Source organism: Carcharodon carcharias, chromosome 32 (assembly GCF_017639515.1).
Source record: "Carcharodon carcharias isolate sCarCar2 chromosome 32, sCarCar2.pri, whole genome shotgun sequence".
Taxonomy (NCBI): Eukaryota; Metazoa; Chordata; class Chondrichthyes; order Lamniformes; family Lamnidae; genus Carcharodon; species Carcharodon carcharias.
In genome coordinates this window covers 137,517-159,908 of record NC_054498.1, presented here as the reverse complement: position 1 = coordinate 159,908, position 22,392 = coordinate 137,517, and the positions used below count along the sequence as shown (strand labels likewise).

Here is a 22,392-nt window from a genome sequence, read left to right as displayed (position 1 = left end):
ACTCCAGGTGTGATCTCACCAAGGCTCTGGTCAATTGTAGCAGGATATCTTTACTTCTGTGTTCAAATCCTCTTGCAATGAAGGCCAACATACCATTTGCCTTCTTCATTGATTGCTGCATCTGCATGCTAGCTTTTTAATGAAAAAGCTAAGTCCCTCTGGACACCATGCTTCCCAACATGTCACCATTTAAGAAAAATTCTGTCTTTTGGTTTAACTTCACACATTCACATTATATTCCATCTGCCATGTTCTTGCCCATTCACTCAGCCTGTCCTAGTCCGCTTGAAGCCTCCTTGCTTCCTCCTCACAATTGTAATCACTTAACATATCTGACTGATGTTATGACTGATGCAGTTGATAAAATGGAGTAATTTAAAAAATCCCAGAGGGAAACTTATAACAACTGCCATAACCAATAAATTTTAAGCGTTATGTTTGAGATGCGACTCTAAACTCACGAATCAGACCACTAGTTTGTGAGGTTTTATATTAAACTAAATGAAACATTTTATTAATTTACACAGGTTAACATATATGTACACATGGTTACAAATGGCTACTGTCATAACTTTTAACAAATTTCCAAACTAATCTCCAAAATAATCTCCTTTAAGGCAACAGCAACCCATAGACTTAACCAAACACCAAGGGAAAAATTTTCCCCCCCGTTGGGGGGGAGGGGGAGGAAGTGCGGGAGTGGGCACGGGCGGGCGTACCGCCGATTGGCACCCCCAATTGGGGACGTGCTGCCATTTTATGTGGGTGGGCCAATTAAGGCCCACCCAGCGTGCCGTCCGCTTGGAAGCGCTATGTGGGTTCCCTCAGCCGGGAGTGCGCTCTTTCATGCATGTGTGCGAAAGAGCGCACAGATCTCCCTAAGGTTAAGTGCTGCCTCAGGGAGATTGGCTCGGAATTAAAATTCATAATACAAATGATAAAAAAATTTCCCTGACATGAGTTGGGACATGTCCATAACTTTTATTGAAACCTTTAATAAAAACTTGAATACCCTCATGAAACCTCATCCCACCCGTGGATGAGGTTTCATGCTTTTCGGAAGCCCACCAGGGCTCCTGGCCTGCCTGCCAATCTTAAGGTTGGACAGGCCGGTCCATTAATGACCTTAATTCATTTTTCAGTGGCTTCAATAGGCCGTTGACAGGTCGGTGGGTGCGCAGCTGACTCGACTGCACCCCTGCCCACCTGAAAATGGAAATGATGTGGGGTGACATCGGGAGTTCCACCCAGCGTCATCCCGCGTCATTTCGTGCGTTGGCGAGCGAGCTCTGGCCCCGCTCGCCGACCGGAAGATCCTGCCCTAGGCAAAGCATTTTCACCTTTCAAATTCAAAATGAGGTTCTTTTCACTCTGGAGCCAGTTGGAGGCGTGTTGCTGCCTTTTGATCACACATTGCCTCTTCCTGCACACCTGAAAACTACTGAAGTTATACCTACCACCACTGATTGGATTCAAATTTTCATTGTCTCACCAGTTTCTTTGAACTTCGCCTTTTAACAATGAAATCCCATTCATTGTACCAATTTTATTAGTAAAATAAACATATTGCTTGATAGCTGTTAGAAAGGCATCAAGTTTTCACTCCACTTCTTGAATGTTCTATTCAAAAAATGCAAATGCACACTATCTCTCTTACATATCTAAACTAGTGCCCATCAAAGCACACAGACAATCTGGCTTTAATCCAATTAGGATATATCCACTGACCAAACCTCTATTTTAAAAGAAAATATTTTCCAAAATATTATATACAGTAATAGCTTCATGACACTGATGTTAGAAGTGTGAAGGTGGTGAAGGAGTCAAGACAGGTGGTGGAAAGGGTAAGTTGACTGTCAGCAGTGTACATGTAGAACATGACTCCCTGTCTTCACCAAGGAGAAACATGTAAATGGTGAACAGCAAGAGTCAAGGATAGATCCTAGGAGGCTCCAAGGGTAGAAATATGAGATTGGGAAGAAAGAACATTTCTGGAGATGCTCTGGCATTGGATAGGTAAGACTGGTGCTTTCCATAGTTTTTGCAAGTTTCAAGTCTACAGGGAGTGGTGTGGCAAGTGTTCAAGTACTTTAGCAGACTTCAAAGCTTCTAACCAGTAGTTCCCAGACATGGATGCATTAATAGGTCTTTCTCTTGGAATCGAGCATGACTGGGAAAATGAACAGGTTGTGCAGAACAGGTCAGATTGCTGGAAGAAGTTACACATCAATAGAGTCAGGACCAATATCATAGCAGGGAGGTTAGCGAGTGCTGTTGGGGAGGGTTTCAACTAGCTTAGTGGTCGGTTATTGGGGGGAAGGAGGTAGGGTGGGGTGGGGGGGAACCTGAGAATACATTCAGAGGGGAGAGAAGCAAAGTTGGAAATGAAAGGCAGAAAATTAGTAAACAAGAGTGGAAAGCAGAGGATCAAAGTAAAAAACGAAGGAGTTTAGCAGGAATTAATGATGTTGAGTTGAATTTTCATCTGGGTGCAGAAGCAAGTTTTGGTGAGCGAATGGCCACATTTAGTTTTTTTGAGGAAATCTGATTTTCCTCTGCATAACCGACCCTGCGCCATTTTCCTCTGGCAGTTTTGTGAGTCAAGAATGACTACTGGGCAAACCACCCTTGCTGAGGTCAGGTTCCCCATTTTAAATGAGGGATGAAAATCAAATTTCCTTCTGCACACCACTTTCACCTGGTGGTGCGGGGTTTTGGAAGCCTATTAAATGCACGCCATTCATGAAGAATTCATGAAGAAAAGGAAAATTTTCTGAGGAGCCTGAAAGGTAAGTGTAAAATGTTTTCATACTTTCAGATTTCATTATTAATTCTGTGTGGTAATGTAGATGTATTTTTAATACAGTGATTTATCATAGGGATCTGTCCCTTAAAAGTAAATTGGTCCTTACAATGACCACCATTGTGTACATGTTCACATTATTACAATGCTTTTCCAATGAAGAAAGCACCAAAATGCAGTGAAAAAAATATTATGACATGTCCTGTCAGCCTGTGCTGTCATCTTTGCTATTATGACTTAAATGGTCTTCTCTGATTTTTAAAAAATTCCTGAAATAAAAGCAAAATACTATGGATGGTGGAGAACTGAAATGACAACTGAAACACAAAGTACTGGAAAAGCTCAGCAGGTCTGGCAGTATCTGAGGAGAGAGTAAAACAGAGTTAATGTTTTGAATCCAATATGACTTCTTCAGAACGGAAGAGAGATAGAAATGTGTTTTGTGCTGTTGAAAAAGTGTGGAGGGTCAGGTGGAGCAAAGAGGAAGTTCAGGCAAAGGTTAGAGTGCGGGAGGCGGTGGAGATTAAAAACAAAAAAATGGCGTGAAACATAAAACAAAGGGAGTGGCAATGGTAGTAATAAAGAAAGAAAGCATTGGTCCAGCGTAGGTATTAATAGCAGAATAAAGATCAGCTCTGTCTTAAAACAAAAACATGAAAACAGATACAAATTGGCACATGGGGGCAGAAAATCAAAATGGAGGACAGAGCTCATGGTTTGAAGTTGCTGAACTCAATGTTGAGTCCAGAAGGCTGGAAAGTGCCTAGTTGGAAGATGAGGTGCCATTTCCCCAGCTTGTGTTGGGCTTCGCTGGAACATTTCAACAGGCTGAGGACAGAAATGAGAGCAGGATGGTGAATTGAAATGGCAAGCGACAGGAAGGTCTGGGTCATGCTTGCGGACTGAGTGGAGGTGTTCCACAAAGCAGCCTCCTCAATGTAGAGGAGACCGCATCTCAGCTCAGCTTGTTCAGAATTGGGAGTTAGTGAAATATCTACTTGAATTCAGTTCTAGCCAACACTACAATGGCATAAAATTGAATCAAAATTATTCATTAGCATTTTAAAGTTCCAAGCTGTATAAAAGCTTTTCTCTTTTTTCATAAAGAAAATCGGCTGTGATGAGTATCTGGGATCAGACAAACTGATGGATAAATGTGGAATTTGTGGAGGAGACAACACTGCTTGCAACGTCATTTCTGGGGTCTTCAAACGCAGGCTGCCGACTGTTGGATATCATAAAATAGTGGAGATTCCAAAAGGAGCCACTAAAATTAATGTGACGGAGTTGGCCAAAAGTAGAAATTACCTGGGTAAGTACTCTCATCATGGAGTGGAGACAGTACTCTAGTAGCCATCTGACAGGATGCCACTGCTCATTGTGTAAAAGGAGTTGGCTAGGACACAAGCAGGAATAGATATTAGCGACACATAGTAACAGCCAGGGACCTGTAACAATGGTCAATTGGGGGATGTGGGTTAAGGAAGTTCCAGGCTATGTTTGACAACTTTATTAAAGCTTTTTGAGGATGTAACTAGTAGGGTAGATATAGGGGAATAGTAAAAGTGGTATGCTTGGATTTCAACATTCAACAAGGTGCCACACAAAAAGTTGATATGCAAGGTAAGGGCTAATGGAGTCAGAGGTAATATAAGTATGGTTGGAGGGTTGGTTAATGAACAGGAAACAGAAGGGGGCATTTTCAAGTTGGCAGGCTGTGATAGTGGAGTTCTGCAAGGACCAGTGCTGGGGCCTCAGCGATTTACAGTCTATAGTAATGACTTAGAGAAAGAGACTGAGAGTAATGTTTCTAAGTTTGCTGACTGTACAAAGTTAGATGGGAGCATAAGCTGTGAGGAGGCTGCAAAGAGATAGGGACTGTTAAATGAGTAGACTACAAAGTGGCAGATAGAGTATAACGTGGGGATGAATGAGATTATCCACCTTGGTAGTAAGAATAGAAAAAACAGTATTCTTTCAAAGGCATGAAAATTTTAAGCGTTGATGTTCAGGGAGACTTGGGTGTCCACATACAAGGACATAAAGTTAGCATTCAGGTAGAGCAAGAAATTAGAAAGGCAAATGGCATGTTGGCCTTTATTGCAAGGTAATACCGTAGTCTAAGAATAAGGATAACTGAGAGATTGTTTCTCCTGGCTAGAGAATCTAGGAAGCAGGGACACAGCCTCAGAATAAGTGGTTGATCATTTAGAACTCAGATGAGGAGAAATTTCTTCACTCAGAGAGTCGTGAATCTTTGGAACTATCTACCCCAGGAAGGTTGTGGATGCTCCATTGTTCAGTATATTTGAGACTGAGATCGATAGATTTTTGATCTCTATGGGAATCAAGGGGTATGGCTAACGAACAGAAAAGTTAAAGTAGAAAATCATCCACGGTCGAATTGAATGGCTCCAGGGGCCGAAGGGCCTACGCTTGCTCTTTCTGTTATATTCTTATCTTCTTACATCAGGTCAGAAATTGAGCAGGAGCACAACAAGGAGTAGGAGGAGAAAGTGGAGGAACAAGAAGAGGAAAAACAGAAAGAAGAAGGGAGGCTGAAACAGAGACAGCCTCTCTTTGCCACAATACGTAATCACATAATTCATGACAATAGCAGTAACCTCAACCACAACTTCACATTCACTAAGAGTTGCACATTCCTTACCTCTCCTCTGTCACTAACCATGTCACCATCCTATTTCCCATAATGCAAGAATAAATGCTAACACAAAATAAATATTCCAACCATCTCCCCTTGACATTCAATGACATTACCATCACTGAATCCCCCACTACCAACATCCTGGGGGTTATCATTGACCAGAAACTCAACTGGACTAGCCACATAAATACAGTGGCTGCAAGAGCAGATCAAAGGCTGGGAATCCTGCAGAGAATAACTCACCTCTTAACTCTCCAAAGTTTGTCCACTATCTACAAGGCACAAGTCAGGAGTGTGATGGAATATGTCCATTAGCCTGGATGAGTGCAGATCCAACAAGACTCAAAAAGCTCGACACCATCCAGGACAAAGCTGCCCGCTTGATTGGCACCCAATCCACCACCTTCAACATTCACTCCCTCCACCACTGATGCAGCAGTGTGTACCATCTACAAGATGCGCTGCAGCAACTCACCAAGGCTCGTTTGACAGCATCTTCCGCCACCTAGAAGGGCAAGGGGCAATAGATGCATGGGAACACCATTACCTGGAAGTTCTGCTCCAAGCCACACAACATCCTGACTTGGAAATATTTCGCCATTCCTTCACTAACACTGGGTCAAATCTTGGAATTCCCTCACTAACAGCACTGTGGCTATACCTACACTGCATGGACTGTAGCAGTTCAAGAAGGCGGCTCACCACCACCTTCTCAAGGGCAATTAGGTATGGGGCAGCGTCCCACAAACTGGAACCCACTTCTAGCACACCAGTCTTTAAGCCACGCATTTGTCTCTCTAATTTTATTTTCCCTATGCCAATTTGTATGTGGCTCTGGTAATAAGCCTTTGAGGTTCTGTTTCTTAATTTGGTACCTAGCTCCTCATACTGACTTTGCAGAACCTCTTTTCTTGTCCTGCCTATGTCCTTGGTACCTACATGGACCATGACAGCTGAATCCTCCGCCTACCATTTCAAGTTCCTCGCTAGCCCTGGGCAGATGTCCCGAACCCTGGCACTGGCAAGGTGGAGTGGAAAGGACGTTTCCTCTTGTGGGTGAGTCCAGAACTAGGGAACACTGTTTTCACACCCTTTTAGGACACAGATGAGGAGAAATGTTTTCTCTCAGAGGGTTGTGTAACTTTGGAACTCTCTGCCTCAGGAGGTGGTGGAGGCGGAGTCATTGAATATTTTCAAGCTGGAGGTGGATAGATTCTTGTTAGGCAAGGGAATCAAAGGTTAACAGGGGTAGATGGGAATGTGGAATTCGAAACACAGTTAGATCAGCCATGATCTTATTTAATGGCGGAGCAGACTCGAGGGGCTGAATAGCCTATTTGCTCCTACTTCATATGCTCTTGTGTATGCCTCCACCACATTTTAGGTTACTGCATTCCTGGTCCTATTCACTCACTGCCTGAAAAGGCTTTTCCTTAGGTCATTTCTGGTTCTTTTGCCAATCACCTTAAATCTATATCCTCTGGTTCTTGGCCCTTCCTCCAATGGGGATAGTTTCTCCCAATCTACTCAGTCCAGACTCCCCATAATTTTGGACACCCCTCTTAAATCTTCTCTGAACCTTCTCTGAAGAGAACAGCTTTAGTTTCGACAATATAGATAGATAGGTTCTTGATTGGTAAGGGGATCGAAGGTTATGGGGAGAAGGTGGGAGAATGGGATTGAGAAACTTATCAGCCATGATTGAATGGCGGAGCAGATTCGATGGGCCTAATGACCTAATTTCTGCTCCTATGTCTTATGGTCTTATGGTCTAATATATGCTCCTACCTGAAGTTTCTCATCCCTGGAGCCATTCTTGTAATTTTTTCCTGCACCTTGTATAAAGCATTCACATCCTTCCTAGGGTGTGGTGCCCAGATTTGGACATATTAAGGCTGAACCTGTGTTTTATAGAGGTCCATTATTACTTCCTTGCGTTTGTATTATGTGCATCTATTTATGAAGCCCAGGATCCAGAATGCATTATTAACCACTTTCTCAACTTTCCTCACCAGTTTCAATGATTTGTGCACTTTTATCCCAAGGTCCCTTGGCTACTGCATCCCTTTTAAAATCGTATCCTTTATTTTATACTGCCTTTTCTTATTTTTCCTACCAGAGCATATCACTTCAGACATCTCTGCATTAAATTTCATCTGGCACTTGTCTGTGCATTCCACCAATCTGTCGATGTCCTCTTGAAGTCTATCACCATCCTCCTCACAGTTCACAATAAGCAGAATTGTCCCAGATTTGCACAAAGTGTGGTAGTGGGTGGGAAAAAGGACACCCGCTGGCAGCAATGGCAGGTTTTCGCACCATATTGTCGCATTGCTAATGTGTCCCGCCTCATTAATAATGCATTCCCAGGAAACACACCGGATCGCTGGTGGGGTGGCCTCTGATTCACCCACCCTGCTATCACCTTAGGCCATCAGTAATCTGGGCACCTTTTTGAAGGGTATCCATGCTCAGAGCTAGCACTCTCTAAGGGATTGTGCTATGATATGCCAGGTGGTAATTGCCGGGCTGACTAAGCCCTGAAGGGAAACTTGGTCAAGCTATCACAAACAATTAGCAATTTGTATTTATTATGAGAAGGTATGTGTACTGAAGTCAGAAGTAAAGATTCCATGACCACTTTTGGTGATTTTCATTATAAAATTATTTAATAATTAATTAAATATAATTAATTAATTTAATTAATTATATTTAATTAATTTAATCAATTATTAAAAGAAAACTTAAACACACAGGATTACAGTTACACCTTAAATTTAGTTTTACAATATTTCTCAAAAGATCTCTACTTAGCTAGATGCACAAATCAACACCCTTTTCTAGGCAACATTCCCTATAGATTCTTAGTCTATAAAAATCCAGCAATATTACTGCAAGGCAGGCACTGTTGCTATAGGGGAAGTATTTCACTGGGCTTCTTTCTCCCTCTCACTTGACAATGGAAATCCAAGGCTTGTAGCAAAACCCTCCTTTCCAGAACAAACAACAACATCCCTGGGGTGGCTAGAGGCTGCTTACTTCACAGGTCTGTCGTTGCACAGCATACTCTTCAAGATATCACATGGCCACACCTCTCATATGGCTTTCAGTCTTTCCTTAAATATGTTTTTTTTTCTTTCATCTTTAAACCCATTGTTCTTAACTTTCTTTGGAAGTTATCTTGCTGAGGATATAAAAATCTTTCATGTTGTCTTCATGGCCACTACTTTTGGGAAAATCATAAACTTAATAACTTTGCTTTATTAATTTTTGATCTTTTCCAGCTGTAAAACTTCCTTTTATATTTCTTTGAAATTCAACAGCTAAAAATTCAACTCATTCATTTCCTAATGCAAATTCCTATTCATGTTGTATTTACTTGTATCCCATCTTAGCTTGTTCATCTCCACTTCAAAATACCTGCTTTTATACCTAACCCTTTGATGATTTAAACCTTACAGTCTGACTGTCTCAGTTTAATTAAATAGGTCACATGCAACACACACAAACATAGACACAGCCTCACAAGCCTGCTTCTCAGTATCCCACGGTAGTATTAGAAAAATCATATTTTTCTTTACAATTGGAAGCTGCTGCAAAGTCATGGCTGCCAATGGGAGGAAACATGCTGCCCCCAAATTTAGTAATGGCTGCCTTGGGCACCTACTGGCACAATGGAGGCCTGCTGTGAGGTCTTCTACTCCTGCCCTGGGCAAAGACCAGCAAGCAAGGTCACCAATCCATATGGGAGGCGGTGTCTGCTGTGGTCAACGTCAACTCACTGCAAAAGAGGACAGCCACCCAGTGCCAAAAGAGGATGAATGATCTCTGTTCACCAGGGTAAATCACTCTTCTCATCACTCTCAACTCACGCTCTCAAATCCATCACACATCTACAGGGATCTCACTCACTGCCAGCTCAAGGGACATCACCATTCATTCCCTCACGCTCCCCTTCATTTGGCCTACGGATCATGTCCTCATCCCGTTCATGGCAGCGCTCACCACCCACACATGCCAGGCATTCTTATCATCTGGCCTGGCAGGTGTCCTGCTTACACTCTCTCCATACTTCTTCATGCAGGACAAGCTGGCATACAACAAAAGGGAGAGGTTACAGACTGATGGAGGAACACCTGAGATCAAGGTCCTTTGAAAATAGAGTCATCCAGCTGACCGGCGATGATCTGAACCATTCCTGTGCTGACGGTGAGGTCAGCGGTGCTCCAAGTGAGGATCCAGCAGTGCAACATCCATCAGATAATTGTGCTGTGAGTGAGTTCCCCTGTTCCACAGTCCTCTGCCATGCGCTAATTATCTTTCCTTGCTTTCGGAGGCACATCTGGGAAACAGCCAAGCAGGTCTATGAGACAGTTCCTTGATTCAACTACCCAAGACAACACAGAAGAAAAATCTGATAACACCCTAATTGAAGACCCTCACAGCGCTTATCCACACCCTCCACCAGCGTGGAGACACACATCTCAGTGGGACCTAGCTTTAGAGTAACTTCAGGGTCACAACATGGTGAGCGCATTGCACTGCCTGATCCATGGTAGGTAGCGGCAGGGACTTCACAGGTTTCCAGCACTTGGAGGACTGCTGGAGGCCAGAAATCTGCTGAGTCCAAGTCAGATAAGTAGCCTCTGGACTCATACCTCAGTTGCTGGAGCTGCAAAGGCAAGTTTGGGAACATCACAAAAGGATGTCTGCTGCACTGCTCAGATTGCAAGGCATGATGGAGTTGTCCGTCTGCCTTCAGTCTAACATGATAGTGCCGGCACGTCATTGCACCAAGGTCAGTACTGGTAGGATGGCTGCCGCCATGGGAGACCTTGCTCCAGGACTTTGGTTGTGCACTGCTGCGTGGGCATGAACTCCATCGCTGACGCCATGGTTGGCTTCTAACAGTGTCAACGCGAGAGAGGGTGTAGGGCAGCTGGATCTCACTCCAGCTTCCCCTTCTCCTCAAGGAGTCAGCCAGGGGCCCTTGGGCACCCATAGGAACTCAAGTACTCTGGGAATGTCTGGCACATCTGAATCCCCTCTTCCTGTGATCCCAGCAGCTCCAGCTTCACAGGCTGAGGAGGTTGCCACTGCCACACAACATGACCCTGAAAGTAGGCCATGTTCCTCTAGGTTTCAGCCCTCCAGAGGACACCCTCCAAGGCATTCACAGACAAGGTGTAGCAGTCAGCAGGCTGCCTCCACCTCCACTGTGGATGTCAGGGAGCACCAAGACGTAGCAGCAGGGTTAGGGGTTAGGAAGTTTAAGAAGATGTAGTTGCACAGCCTGGGCATGGTGTTAATCACTTGTACTTAATATTCACTATTGTAAATAAACTCCCAAGAATGTCTCCTTGCCTATGGCTCCTTGTTCTGATGAGCAGTATTTGTGTCACTCAGATGTGAAACCCTGCCTCCTGCTCAAGATAAAGGCAGGTGTCTCAGTCTAGGGCCTCTTCCCTGTGCAGTGAGCAATCCTCAGGCCAAATTGATGGTCTGGTTTCACACTCACTGGACACATTAGTGATTCCTGCACCTCGATGGTGCTTGTATTGCTGCCAGAATGTTGTGGGCAGGCGTCACAGAGTTCCCTCATTCTTTTCTTTATTCATTTACCGGATGTGGGCATCGCTGGCTAGGCCCATCGCTAACTGCCATTGAGAAGTTGTGGTGAGCACCTTTGAGGTGGGGCTGGCCCCCCCCATCTCCTCAGCATCTGTGACCGGTTATACTATGCTCCTGAAGGGGTCAGGTGCTGAAGGCTGACAAAGTATCAGGTGCATTTAAAGTATCCTGGCTGTGTCTCCATGATGTGACCCCGATCACAGAGTGCAAGCGAGCTGCCCTCAGCTAGACAAGAGTCAGATATTCTCAGAGGGTATGTGAAGATCTATGGAGTGTCCTCACTGTATCTCGTCATCATTCTCCTTAAACCTTGCGGCTATGAGGGCCTCCCGAGCACACCTGCCTCATCTGGCTGGTGCAAATAACCTCATCACCAGCATCCTTGCTTTCGAGGACCTCATCATCGTCATTTACTTCGACATCCTCCTCATTTGAGGATACATGCAGCTCCTCCATCACCCTCTCAGCCAGGTCCTCCTCCTGTTGTAGCGCCAGGTTGTGGAGTGTGCAGCAAGCAAAGGTGATGTGCGACATCCTCTGGGGATTGTATTGCAGAACTGGACCTTTGAGGCACTGGAACCTCAATTTCAAAATGCTTGTTGTTTGCTCCACCAAAGTCCAGGTTGCAGCATGAGCCTCGTTATACCAGCACCCTGCTGCAGTCTGAGGTCACCGCACAGGCGTCATCAGCTACGTCCTCTTTGGGTAGCCCTCGTCCCTGAGGAACCAACCCAGCAGCCTCTCTGGACCGTGGAAGATGTCAGGGATCTGAGACCTGCTAAGGATGTAGGAGTCGTGGACACTTCCTGGGAATCGTCCACAGACCTGTAGGTGGTCGCACACCAGCTGAACACGTGATATCAAGAAACAACTGAAAGCACTGGATACTGCAAAGGCTATGGGCCCTGACAATATTGTGGCAATAGTACTGAAGACTTGTGCTCCAGAACTTGCCACGCCCCTAGCCAAGCTGTTTCAATACAGCCACTACACATGGCAATGTGAAAAATTGCCCAGCTATGTCTTGTACACAAAAAGCAGGACAAATCCAACCCATCCAATTAGTCAACTCTCGATCATCAGTGAAGTAATGGAAGTGGTCATCAGCAGTGATATCAAGTGGCACTTCTTAGCAATAGCCTGCTAACTGACACCCACTTTGCACCAGACAAGTGCCAGGCAATGACCATCTCCAACAAAAGAGAATCTAACCATCACCCCTTGACGTTCAATGGCATTACCATCACTGAATCCCCCACTATCAACATCCTGGGAATTACCATTGACCAGAAACTGAACTGGACTATCCATATAAATACTGTGGCTATAAAGAGTAGGTCAGAGGCTAGGAATCCTGTGATGAGTAACTCACCTCCTGCCTCCCCAAAGCCTGTCCACCATCTACAAGGCACAAGTCAGGAGTGTGGTGGAATACTCCCCACTTGCCTGGATGAGTGCAGCTCCCACAACACTCAAGAAGCTTGACACCATCCAGGACAAAACAGCCTGCTTGATCCACAAACATTCACTTTCTCCACCACCAATGCACAATAGCAGCAATCTACAAGATGCACTGCAGGAAATCACCAAGGCTCCTTCGACAACACCTTCCAAATCCATGACTGCTACTATCTAGAAGGACAAGGGCAGTAGATGGATGGGAACACCATCATCTGGAAGTTCCCCGTCAAGTCACTCATCATCCTGACTTGGAAATATATCACCATTTCTTCACTGTCACTGGGTCAAAATCCTGGCACTCCCTCCCTAACAGCACTGTGGGTATACCTACATCACATGGACTGCAGCGGTTCAAGAAGGCAGCTCACCACCAGCTTCTCAAGGACAACAGGGATGGGCAATAAATGCTGGCCTAGCCAGTGAAACCCACATCCCGTGAATGAATATATATAAAAAATTCAGAATTGTGTCTTGGAAACCTAAGTTTAGGTCATTAATATAGATCACAAAAAGTAGTGGTTCTAATACTAACCCATGAGGAACCCCATTATATAACTTCCATTAGTTTGGAAATTAATAGTTTGCCAGTAGTTTTTGATTCCTGTACTCATCCAACCTCATACCCATGCTGCAATTGTCATTTTTATTCCATGGGCTTCAGCTTTGTGACAAACTTCTTATGTGGCACCTCATAAAATGGCTTTTGGAAGTCCATGTACAGCATTACCTGCATTACCCTCTCTATAATCCATCAATAAGGCTCAATCAAATTAGTTAAACATGATTTGCAGTTTACAAATCCACACTGCCTTTCTTTAATTATTCCACACTTGTCCAAATGATTGTTAATTTTGTCATGGATTCTCATTTTGTAAACCTTTTTCATCACTGAGGTTAAACTGACTGGTCTGTAGTTGCTAGGTTTACCCTTACACTTTTTTGAACAAATGTGTAACATTTGCAATTCCCTTGTCCTCTGGCACCATCCCTATATTTAAGGAGGATTGGAATATTGTGGCCAGTGTCTCAGCAATTTCCATCCTCATTTCCCTCTTTTTGCTGAAATGTGCCTGATCTGGTCCTGATGGTTTATCAACTTCAAGGACAGCCGTCCTTTCTAATAGCTCCTCTTTATTAACTTTTAGTCGATGCAGTCTCAACTAACTCAATTTTTTACCAGGATTTAGGTAGCATCTTCTTCCTCGGTAGAGGCAGATGCAACGTAGCCATTGAGTAGCTCAGCTGCGCCTTCTGTCTCTATGTGTGAATACCCTTTTCAGCTTCTAATTAGCTCTACACTTCCTTTGACCAGCCTTTTACTATTTGTACACCTCTAGAGGACTTTTGGATTCCTTTTTATGTTGGCTACTAGTATCTTCTCAGGTTCTCTTTTTGCTGCTCTTCTTTCTTTTTCACTTCTTATCTGAACTTTCTCATTTCAGCCTGTTTCTCACTTATATTATCAATCTGACATCTATCGTACACATAATTTTACTGCTTTACCTTACTCCATATCTCTTTCCTCAACCAGGGAGCTCTGGCTTTGTTTGTCTGACCTATCCCCCTTGTGTGAATCTACCTCAACTGTACCTGAACTATCTCGCTCTTAAAGGCAGCCTATTGTTCAGTTACAGTTCTGCTTGCCAACCATTGATTCCAATTTACCTGGGCCAGAACTGTTCTCATACCATTGAACTTGGCCCTCCATCAATTAATTACATATTTTCTGGCACAGCATTAGCTTTCACATGTACGCTGATGAAAAACAGCTTTACCTCACCACCACCTCTCTCAACTCCTCCATTGTTGCCTAATTATAAGACTGCTTATCCAACATCCAATACTGGATGAGCAGAAATTTCCTCCGATTAAATGTTGGGAAGATTGATATCATTGTTTTACAGTCATGCTCAAAACTCCGTTCCGTAACTACTGACTCTATCCCTTTTCCTGGCAACAGGAAATTAAGCGATTAAGCCAGTCTGTTCACAACCTTCGTGTCACATTTACTCCTTAGTTAAGCTACCAACTTCATATTTGTGCCAACTCTAAGGCCTCTTATTTCCACTTCTCGCTCGACTTTATCTCATTTCAGCTCATCTGCTGCTGAAACCCTCGTCCATGCCTTCATTACCTCTTGATTCGACTATCCGAAAGCGCTCCTGGCTAGTGTCCCACATTCTATCATCCATAAACTTGAAGTCACCCAAAGCTCTGCTGCCCTTGTTTTAACTCGTAGCAAGTCCTGTTCCACTATCACCTCTGTGCTTGGTGACCTACATTGGCTCTCACTCAAGCAATGTCTTAATGATGAAGCAGTTGAAGATGGTTGGGCCGAGGACACTACCCTGAAGAACTCCTGCAACAATGTGATGGGACTGAAATGATTCACCTCCGACAATTACAACCATCTTCCTTTGTGTTAGGTATGACTCCAACCAGTAGAGAATTTCCCACTGATTCGCGTTGACTCCAGTTTTGCTATGGGTCCTTAATGCCACACTTGGTCAAATACTGATGTCAAGGGCAGTCACTCTTCCCTCACCCTCTTGAACAGCTTTTCTCTCCAAAACTGCAACATTATCCTTAATTACTTTTGCAATGCTTCCTATTTTCTTTCCTTCCAAGGTTTTCCTGGACACTTACTATGCAGAAATACTTAATACCCAAACTTGCCATTTTCTGAGCCAGGGCTCTGTTATTGTCACAGCATCCTAATTGCACTTGTAGCTCACTGACCTTTTACCACACCCTGCATTCATGTCTATACACTGTAAACCTTGTAAACCTTACTTAAACCTTATTGCATTCCTTTTTACTCTGACACCACCTAATGCTTTGCTATTTCTTAATTTAGTGCTTTCTATCTCTCCCTATCCTTTATGTTCATTGCTTTTCCTCTCCAGCGTTACCTGGTTCCTTTGTACTTCTTTCAATTTAGATTACTTTATTTGCTGCTCACAGTGTTTTCTCCTGTACATTGGAGAGATCATACGCAGATTGGGTGACAACTTTGAAGAATACACTGTACATTCCACAAGCATTATCATTGTAATTTACCACCTTGCTCCCTTTCTGACCACTCTGTCCTCTCGGCCTTGAAGCTCAATGTAAACTCAAGGAACAGCACACATCTTTTAATTAGGCACTTTAAACTATCCGGACACCTCCAGAACAGTTAAACAGCAGAAGCATCGTTTCAGCACTCAATGGTCTGCTTAATAATGTTCCTTATGGCAGCTTGGCTCTCATAGTGCTAGCCACATGTGGTTGGGTTGTGGAGCAAGATCATCAGTCAGGTGAAGAGCAGATGACCCGTGTCTCGAGCAGTCACCCTCTGGTTCGATGTGGTGGCTTAAAAGTTGCTGGAGCAGTGAGCAGACTGAACCAGGATGAATGAATCAGGACAGCTGTCAGGATAGCAGGCATTCACCAACATGATGTGTTGATGAATGGTCACACCACCAGCTAATGGTCACACCACCAGCTACACATTGAGCGAGTGGTAACCTTTCTGATGTTGCTATGTCTCACCATTGAGATCTGGCACACACAAAACCACTTGTGTGCAATCAGTGGCACCCTGCATTATGGGGAAGCCCATTATCCTGGCAAAGCCATATACTTGCTCCTCAGCTTATCTCTGTTTAGAGAGATGAAATTGAATTCCCTTCTCCTGGTATAAAGAGCCCCTGTCATCTCTTTGGATGCATGATGTATAGTGAACATGAAATGTTTGCTATTTTGTATGTCCCCATCTGGAAGGATGGGTCACCTTCACAGCCTCTGGCAGCACCATCCTCACATTACTCTAAGCTACAGGACTGGTTCTAAGAGGTGGCACACTTCTGTGACCACCTGCTCGATAAATCACAGTTACTGAACACTGCTCTTGGGTTAGGTGAGAGAAATGGTCTTTGAAGATCATAGGTGGGTAAAACCCCTGCTGTGAACCCTTCATCCCCTCTTCCTGCTCTATCTGTGAGAAGCGTGTATTCTTTGCTGCTTGCAGCTATAGCACCTGTTATATGATGTGCCTGCATGCCATTGTAATGTACAGCAAGGGACTGGATAATAGCATGCTTACGCTATGATGCATAGAGTCATATGGTAATAGTCTGAGAGAACAACCTAGAAAGAACACTCTGGAACCAGCCTGCATGGAGGTAACAGTGCCGTGCATGACCATACTTTGGATCAGTAAATAATTAAAGGTTAACAATACAGAGTTCATGTTTAAATATACGAGTCTCAAGATCTCATCATTGTGACACCACCGCATGCCATATTGCAACATGGTTGGCAGTGGTGAGAGATCAAAGTTATCAGCATAGTACAACAGCACGCATGACTAGAAACAAACTGGTGCGCTCAGAGCCCTTGCAATGCCTTTGCCATGTCAGCACCGCTCCATGCAGACTTTACCAACTTTAATGAACTCCTCCAAGTACCCAGTATTTCCATAAACTCAGCAAGAGCCAGTAGATAGTCATAAATAACTAAGCTGCAAGTTGGATAATGATCCCTTTAAATAGCACTGGTGGGGTTGATCCCTTGTTGAAAACATTATTCAGCTCTGCATGTTTAAGTGAGGGCATTAACTAGAAGGCAAAGTCAAAAACAGCAGCTAGGGCATTAAATCAGTGTTTACTACTGACTGGCGTTATGATCTGCCTACTCTGTATACCAGTACTTTCCAAACTCTCCACTGTGACCCCATTTTAATGCTTGAAAATCGGTGTGACCCCAGAGTGAGAGCGAGGTGTCGGGGCAGGTGGAGTGGGTAGTTGTTGAGTGGGGGCTGTGAGGAAAAACCTCTCTCTACCTGGTAACAGCGTCTAACTCCCTATCCCAGAACCAAGGTTGTCATCCTTAGTGCCCATGAATTAGTCCCAGAGGCATATTGCCAGCAATTCAGGAACATTCATAAGAAACCCATGCAGACCAACATCGAGTTTGAATACCTGAAGGAAATCACATCGACTCCAGTGGGTCCGCTCTTTAAAATACAGTGCACTTACGAGGGATTGCGCAACTTGATATTGCTGGGGTAATTTAAAAACTGCTTAACCTCCAACCTAAGGATACACTTGGAAGAGCAAAGAATCCTCATGGCCAAGGAGGCAACGATCACAGCAAACAGCGATGACCTCACCCATAGGCCTGGAAATTCAGTCAGACCCTTTCCCAACCATCCCCACGACTATTGGAAAGAGAAGCAGGGTAAGATAGGTATGAAAGGCCCTCCACCCAGAAAGAAAAGTACCAAATGAGGGTGTGAGAAGTCCTCCTGCAGCCTGAAAGGAGAACACCCAGCTACAGATGTGTTCCCATTGCAATAACATGCCAAACCTGAATGCTAGTGTTTGAAAGGGAAGCATGTGGGTCTGATAGTGCTCCATAAAACTGGTCCTCATGGATAGTACAATAGAGCAGGCAGGGACTCTTGCTGCAGAAACTTGCTGCCCCTCTGAGGATATGGCCCTATGTGTGGCTGAGCCAGACAAACTCCCAGACAGCTTTCAGGGTTTGTAGCCTCCATATGTCCTCTTCACTACTTACTTTCCTACCTATCTTTGTGTCCTCAGCAGATTTGGCAACTGTCTCTTCAATCCCTTCATCCAAGTCATTTATATAAAGTGTAAACAGTTGAGGCCCCAGCACTGATCGCCGTGGCACACCACTTGTTACATCTTGCCAACCTGAAAAAGACCCATTTATGCCTACTCTCTGCTTCCTGTTAGCCAGCCAATCTTCTATCCATGCCAATATATTACCCCTCATACCATGAGCTTTTATTTTATGCAAGAACCTTTGATGTGGCATTTTATCAAATACCTTCCAGAAATTTAAGTACAGTACATCTAACTGTTCCCCTTTATCCACAGCACACATTACTTCCTCAAAGAACTCCAATAAGATGGTTAAACACGATTTCCCTTTCACAAAACCATGTTAACTCTGCCTGATGACCTTGAGCTTATCCAACCAACCTGCTATAACTTCTTTAATAATAATTTCTAACATTTTCCCTACGACAGATGTTAAGCTAACTTGGCCTGTAGTTTCCTGCTTTCTGTCTCCCTCACTTTTTGAATAATGGAGTCACATTTGCTATCTTTCAATCTAATGGCACCTTCCCGGAATCTAGGGAGTTTTGGAAAATTAAAACCAATGTATCAACGATCTCACTAACCACTTCTTTTAAGACCCTGGAAACCCATCAGGGACTGGGCTCTTGTCAGCCCGCAGTTCCAACACTTTACTCAGTATCACTTCTCTGATGACTGTAATTTTCCTGACTTCCTTCCCCACTTCCATTTCCTGGTTTATAGCTACTTCTGGATGTTAGTTGTATCCTCTATAATGAAAACCGATGCAAAATACCTGTTCAGTTCATCTGCCATCTCTTGTCCTTTATTATCAATTCTCCAGACTCACTTTCTATAGGACCAATGTTCACTTTGTTAGCTCTTTTCTTTTTTAATTCGCTTTCTCTCATACTCTAATTTTTCCCTCCTTATTAGTCTTTTAGACATCCTTTGCTGTCCCTTATATTCGGTCCAATCTTCTGACCTTACACCTAAATTTGCACAATTGTATGCTTTTTCTTTATGTCTGATACTGGCCAGGATTTTCCCGTCGGTGATTTGGGGGCGGGGCCTGTTCGCCGAGGGGAGATGACGCGGGGATGATGTCGGGAGGAATCCCCAATGTCATCCCGGTCCATTTAAATTTATAGGAAGGCGAAATCAGCTGTCTGCCCGCCGACCTGTCAATTGAGGCCATTGACAGGCTAATTAAAGTAACTAAAGACCTGCCCGTCCAAGCTTAAGGCTGGCGGGCAGGCCAGGGGCCTCAGCAGGCTCCAGATTATTGTTGAAACTTCATCCACTGGCGGGATGAAATTTCATGTCTGCATTTTTAAAAATTATTAAAGTTTATGTGGTCTTTATTAACATGTCCCATCTTGTGTGACATTGTCACATGAGGGGGATACGTTAATAATTTTTTAATTGTTGTATTTTTAAAGTTTTTCAGACTGTCACTGGTCTCCCTGAGACAGCACTTAGCCTCAGGGAGAAGTGCGCTCTTTCATGCGCATGCGCAAAACAGCATACTTTGACAGCTGGGGATTCTGTCCCCACCCCCGCACAGGAAGCGCATAGCGCTTCCCGTCAGGGATCCCACTGAGCAGACCTTAATTGGCCCGCCCACTCAAAATGGCGGCAGGCCCTGTTTCAGTGGCGGGGGTTGGCTGCCTGCCCACCACCAAGCTGGTGGGGCCCGCCTGCCATCCAAGGGCAAGATTCTGCCCACTATCTTTAAACTTTCTGGTTAACGACGGATGGTGTGTCTGTTCCTTGGACTTTTTCTTGGAATGTATCTATTCTGTGCATTCTGAAATATCCCCTTAAATATTAGCCACTGCATCTCTATTAACCTGTCCCTTAGCCTAATTTGCTAATTCACTTTTGCCAACTCTGCTTTTATGCTCTCATAATTGCCCTCATTTAAGTTTAAAAACTTAGTCTCAGGCCCACTCCTCTCTCCATCAAACTGAATGTAAAATTCAATGCTATTATGATCGCTACTACCTAGGGGCACCTTCGCTATGAGATCATGAATTACTCTGATCTCATTTCACAATATTAGGTCTAGTATAGCCTGCTCTCTGGTTGGCTGCAGAACATGCTGTTCTAAGAAACTACCCCGAAAACATTTGATGCACTCCTGAGCTAGGCTAGTTTTGCCCATTTGACTTTTCCAGTCTATATGTAAATTTAAAACTCCCATGATTATCGCTGTTCCTTTCCGACCAGCTCCAATTACTTCTTCCTTTATGCACAGGCCTACCATGTGGTTACTGTTAGCTGAGAGGCAGGAAGTAGAGGGTGATGATAGAGGGATGTTTCTGTGACAGTGGGGTTCCATAGGGCTTGGTGCTGGGGCCCTTGCTGTTTTCGGCGTATATAAATTATTTGGACTTAAATGACCAAGAAGTTCGCGGATGACAAGAAAATTGGTAGGGTGATAAATAGTGAGGAAGATAGCCGTAAACTGCAGGAGGATATCAATGGATTGGTCAGGTGGGCAGAGCAGTGGCAAATGGAATTCAAACTGGAAAAGTGTGAGGTAATGTACTTGGGGATGGCTAACAAGGCAAGGGATTACACTAGGTAGGACCCTGGAAAGTACTGAAGATCAGAGGGACCTTGGTGTGCACATCCACAGATCCTTGAAGTAGCAGGGCAGGTAACTAAGGTGGTTAAGAAAGCATATGGGATACTTGCCTTTATTAGCCAAGGCGTAGAATACAAGAGCAGGGAGGTTATGCTGGAACTGTATAAAATGCTGGTTAGGCCATAACTGGAGTACTGTGTGCAGTTCTGGTCACCACATTACAGGAAGGATGTGATTGCACTGGAGAGGGTGCAGAGGAGATTTACCAGGATGCGGCCTGGGCTGGAGGGTCTGAGCTATGAGGAAAGATTGGATAGGCTGGGGTTGTTTCTCTTGGAGCAGCGAAAGTTGAAAGGGGACCTGATAGAGGTGTATAAGATTATGAGGGAAATAGATATGGTGGATAGGAAGATACTTTTTCAATTAATAGCGGGGTCAATACCAGGGGGCCATAGATTTAAGGTAAGAGGTAGAAGGCTATGAGGGGAGTTGAGGAGAATTTTTTTCACCTAGAGGGTGGTAGGAGTCTGGAACTCAATGCCCGAAAGGGTGGTTGAGTCAGAAACTCTTGTAACATTTAAGAAGTATTTAGATATACACTTGCATTGCCATAGCCTCCAGGGCTATGGGCCAAGCGCTGGAAATTGGGATTAGTGTCGTCACATCTTTGTTGACCGGTGCGGAATGATGGGCCGAAAGGCCTCCCTCTGTGCTGTAAATGTCTATGAGTCTACCTTACAATAAACCACAATAATATTATGAAACAATATAGTTTGATGACACAGCTCTTGTTATTATGCTCCTATACCCCACTTTCTTCATCGCATTATTGACGCCTGTGCCTTCAATGATCCAGGCGCATGCTGACTAGCTCCCTTTGTTTCTTTAAAAATCTTTTTTATTAAACTTTTGCTTACCCCTCCTAATACCTCCTTTATGGCTTTGAAAGTCGGTAGCATTGCCCTGACTTCTGCTGATAATATACTTTGCATGTCTTATCCAGCTAAACTGCAAAATTTAGCGACAGTTTCTTTGATCAGTTCAAACACTGCTTCTTGTTTAACTAGGAAACTTCACTGTTTGTGAAAGTGTCTTCCCCTATGGTTGCCTGTAGACACTGTACAGAGCATCCAAGGATCTTACTTTCTGTAGTCACTACATCTGCTTTTTCACTGTCTCATCTCACAATGGTTTAGGCACCCATTCTTTTGTTACTGTCCACATGGCTCAGACTGGTAGAACTCTTCACTCTAATTCAGAAGGTTAAAGGTTCAACTACTAGACTTGAGCACATATTCTAAGCTGAGACTTCAATGTAGTCCTGCCATGATAATAAGGTGAACCCCAATCTCTTCAAGTGGGTGTAAGGCTTCCATGGCACTGTTTGAAGAAGAGCATAGAATTCTGCAGGCTTCTTTGATATCACTTTTCCCTCAACCACTTTGATTTATTAAAAAGCTACTCCCCACCCCTCCCTCCAAAGTGGCGCAACCCTCTGAGAGAAGAAAAATTCTACTCATCTCTCTCCTAAAAGTGCACCTCCTATTTTTAAAACTGTGTCCCCTAGCTCTGGACTCAGCCACAAGAGGCAACATCATTTCGGTGTCCACCTTGTCAAGACCGTTCAGGATCTTATATACTTCAATCA

At 44.1% G+C, this 22,392-nt stretch overlaps 1 protein-coding gene across 1 annotated transcript in view; it reads left to right on the top strand.

Annotated features, from left to right (window-relative positions):
* Positions 1-22,392, top strand: part of LOC121271944 (thrombospondin type-1 domain-containing protein 4-like) — a 207,140-nt gene that overhangs the window by 102,091 nt on the left and 82,657 nt on the right. Inside the window, exon 5 of the mRNA XM_041178201.1 lies at positions 3,911-4,115. Coding sequence (XP_041034135.1) covers positions 3,911-4,115 — 205 coding nt within the window. The remainder of the gene's footprint in view (positions 1-3,910; positions 4,116-22,392) is intronic.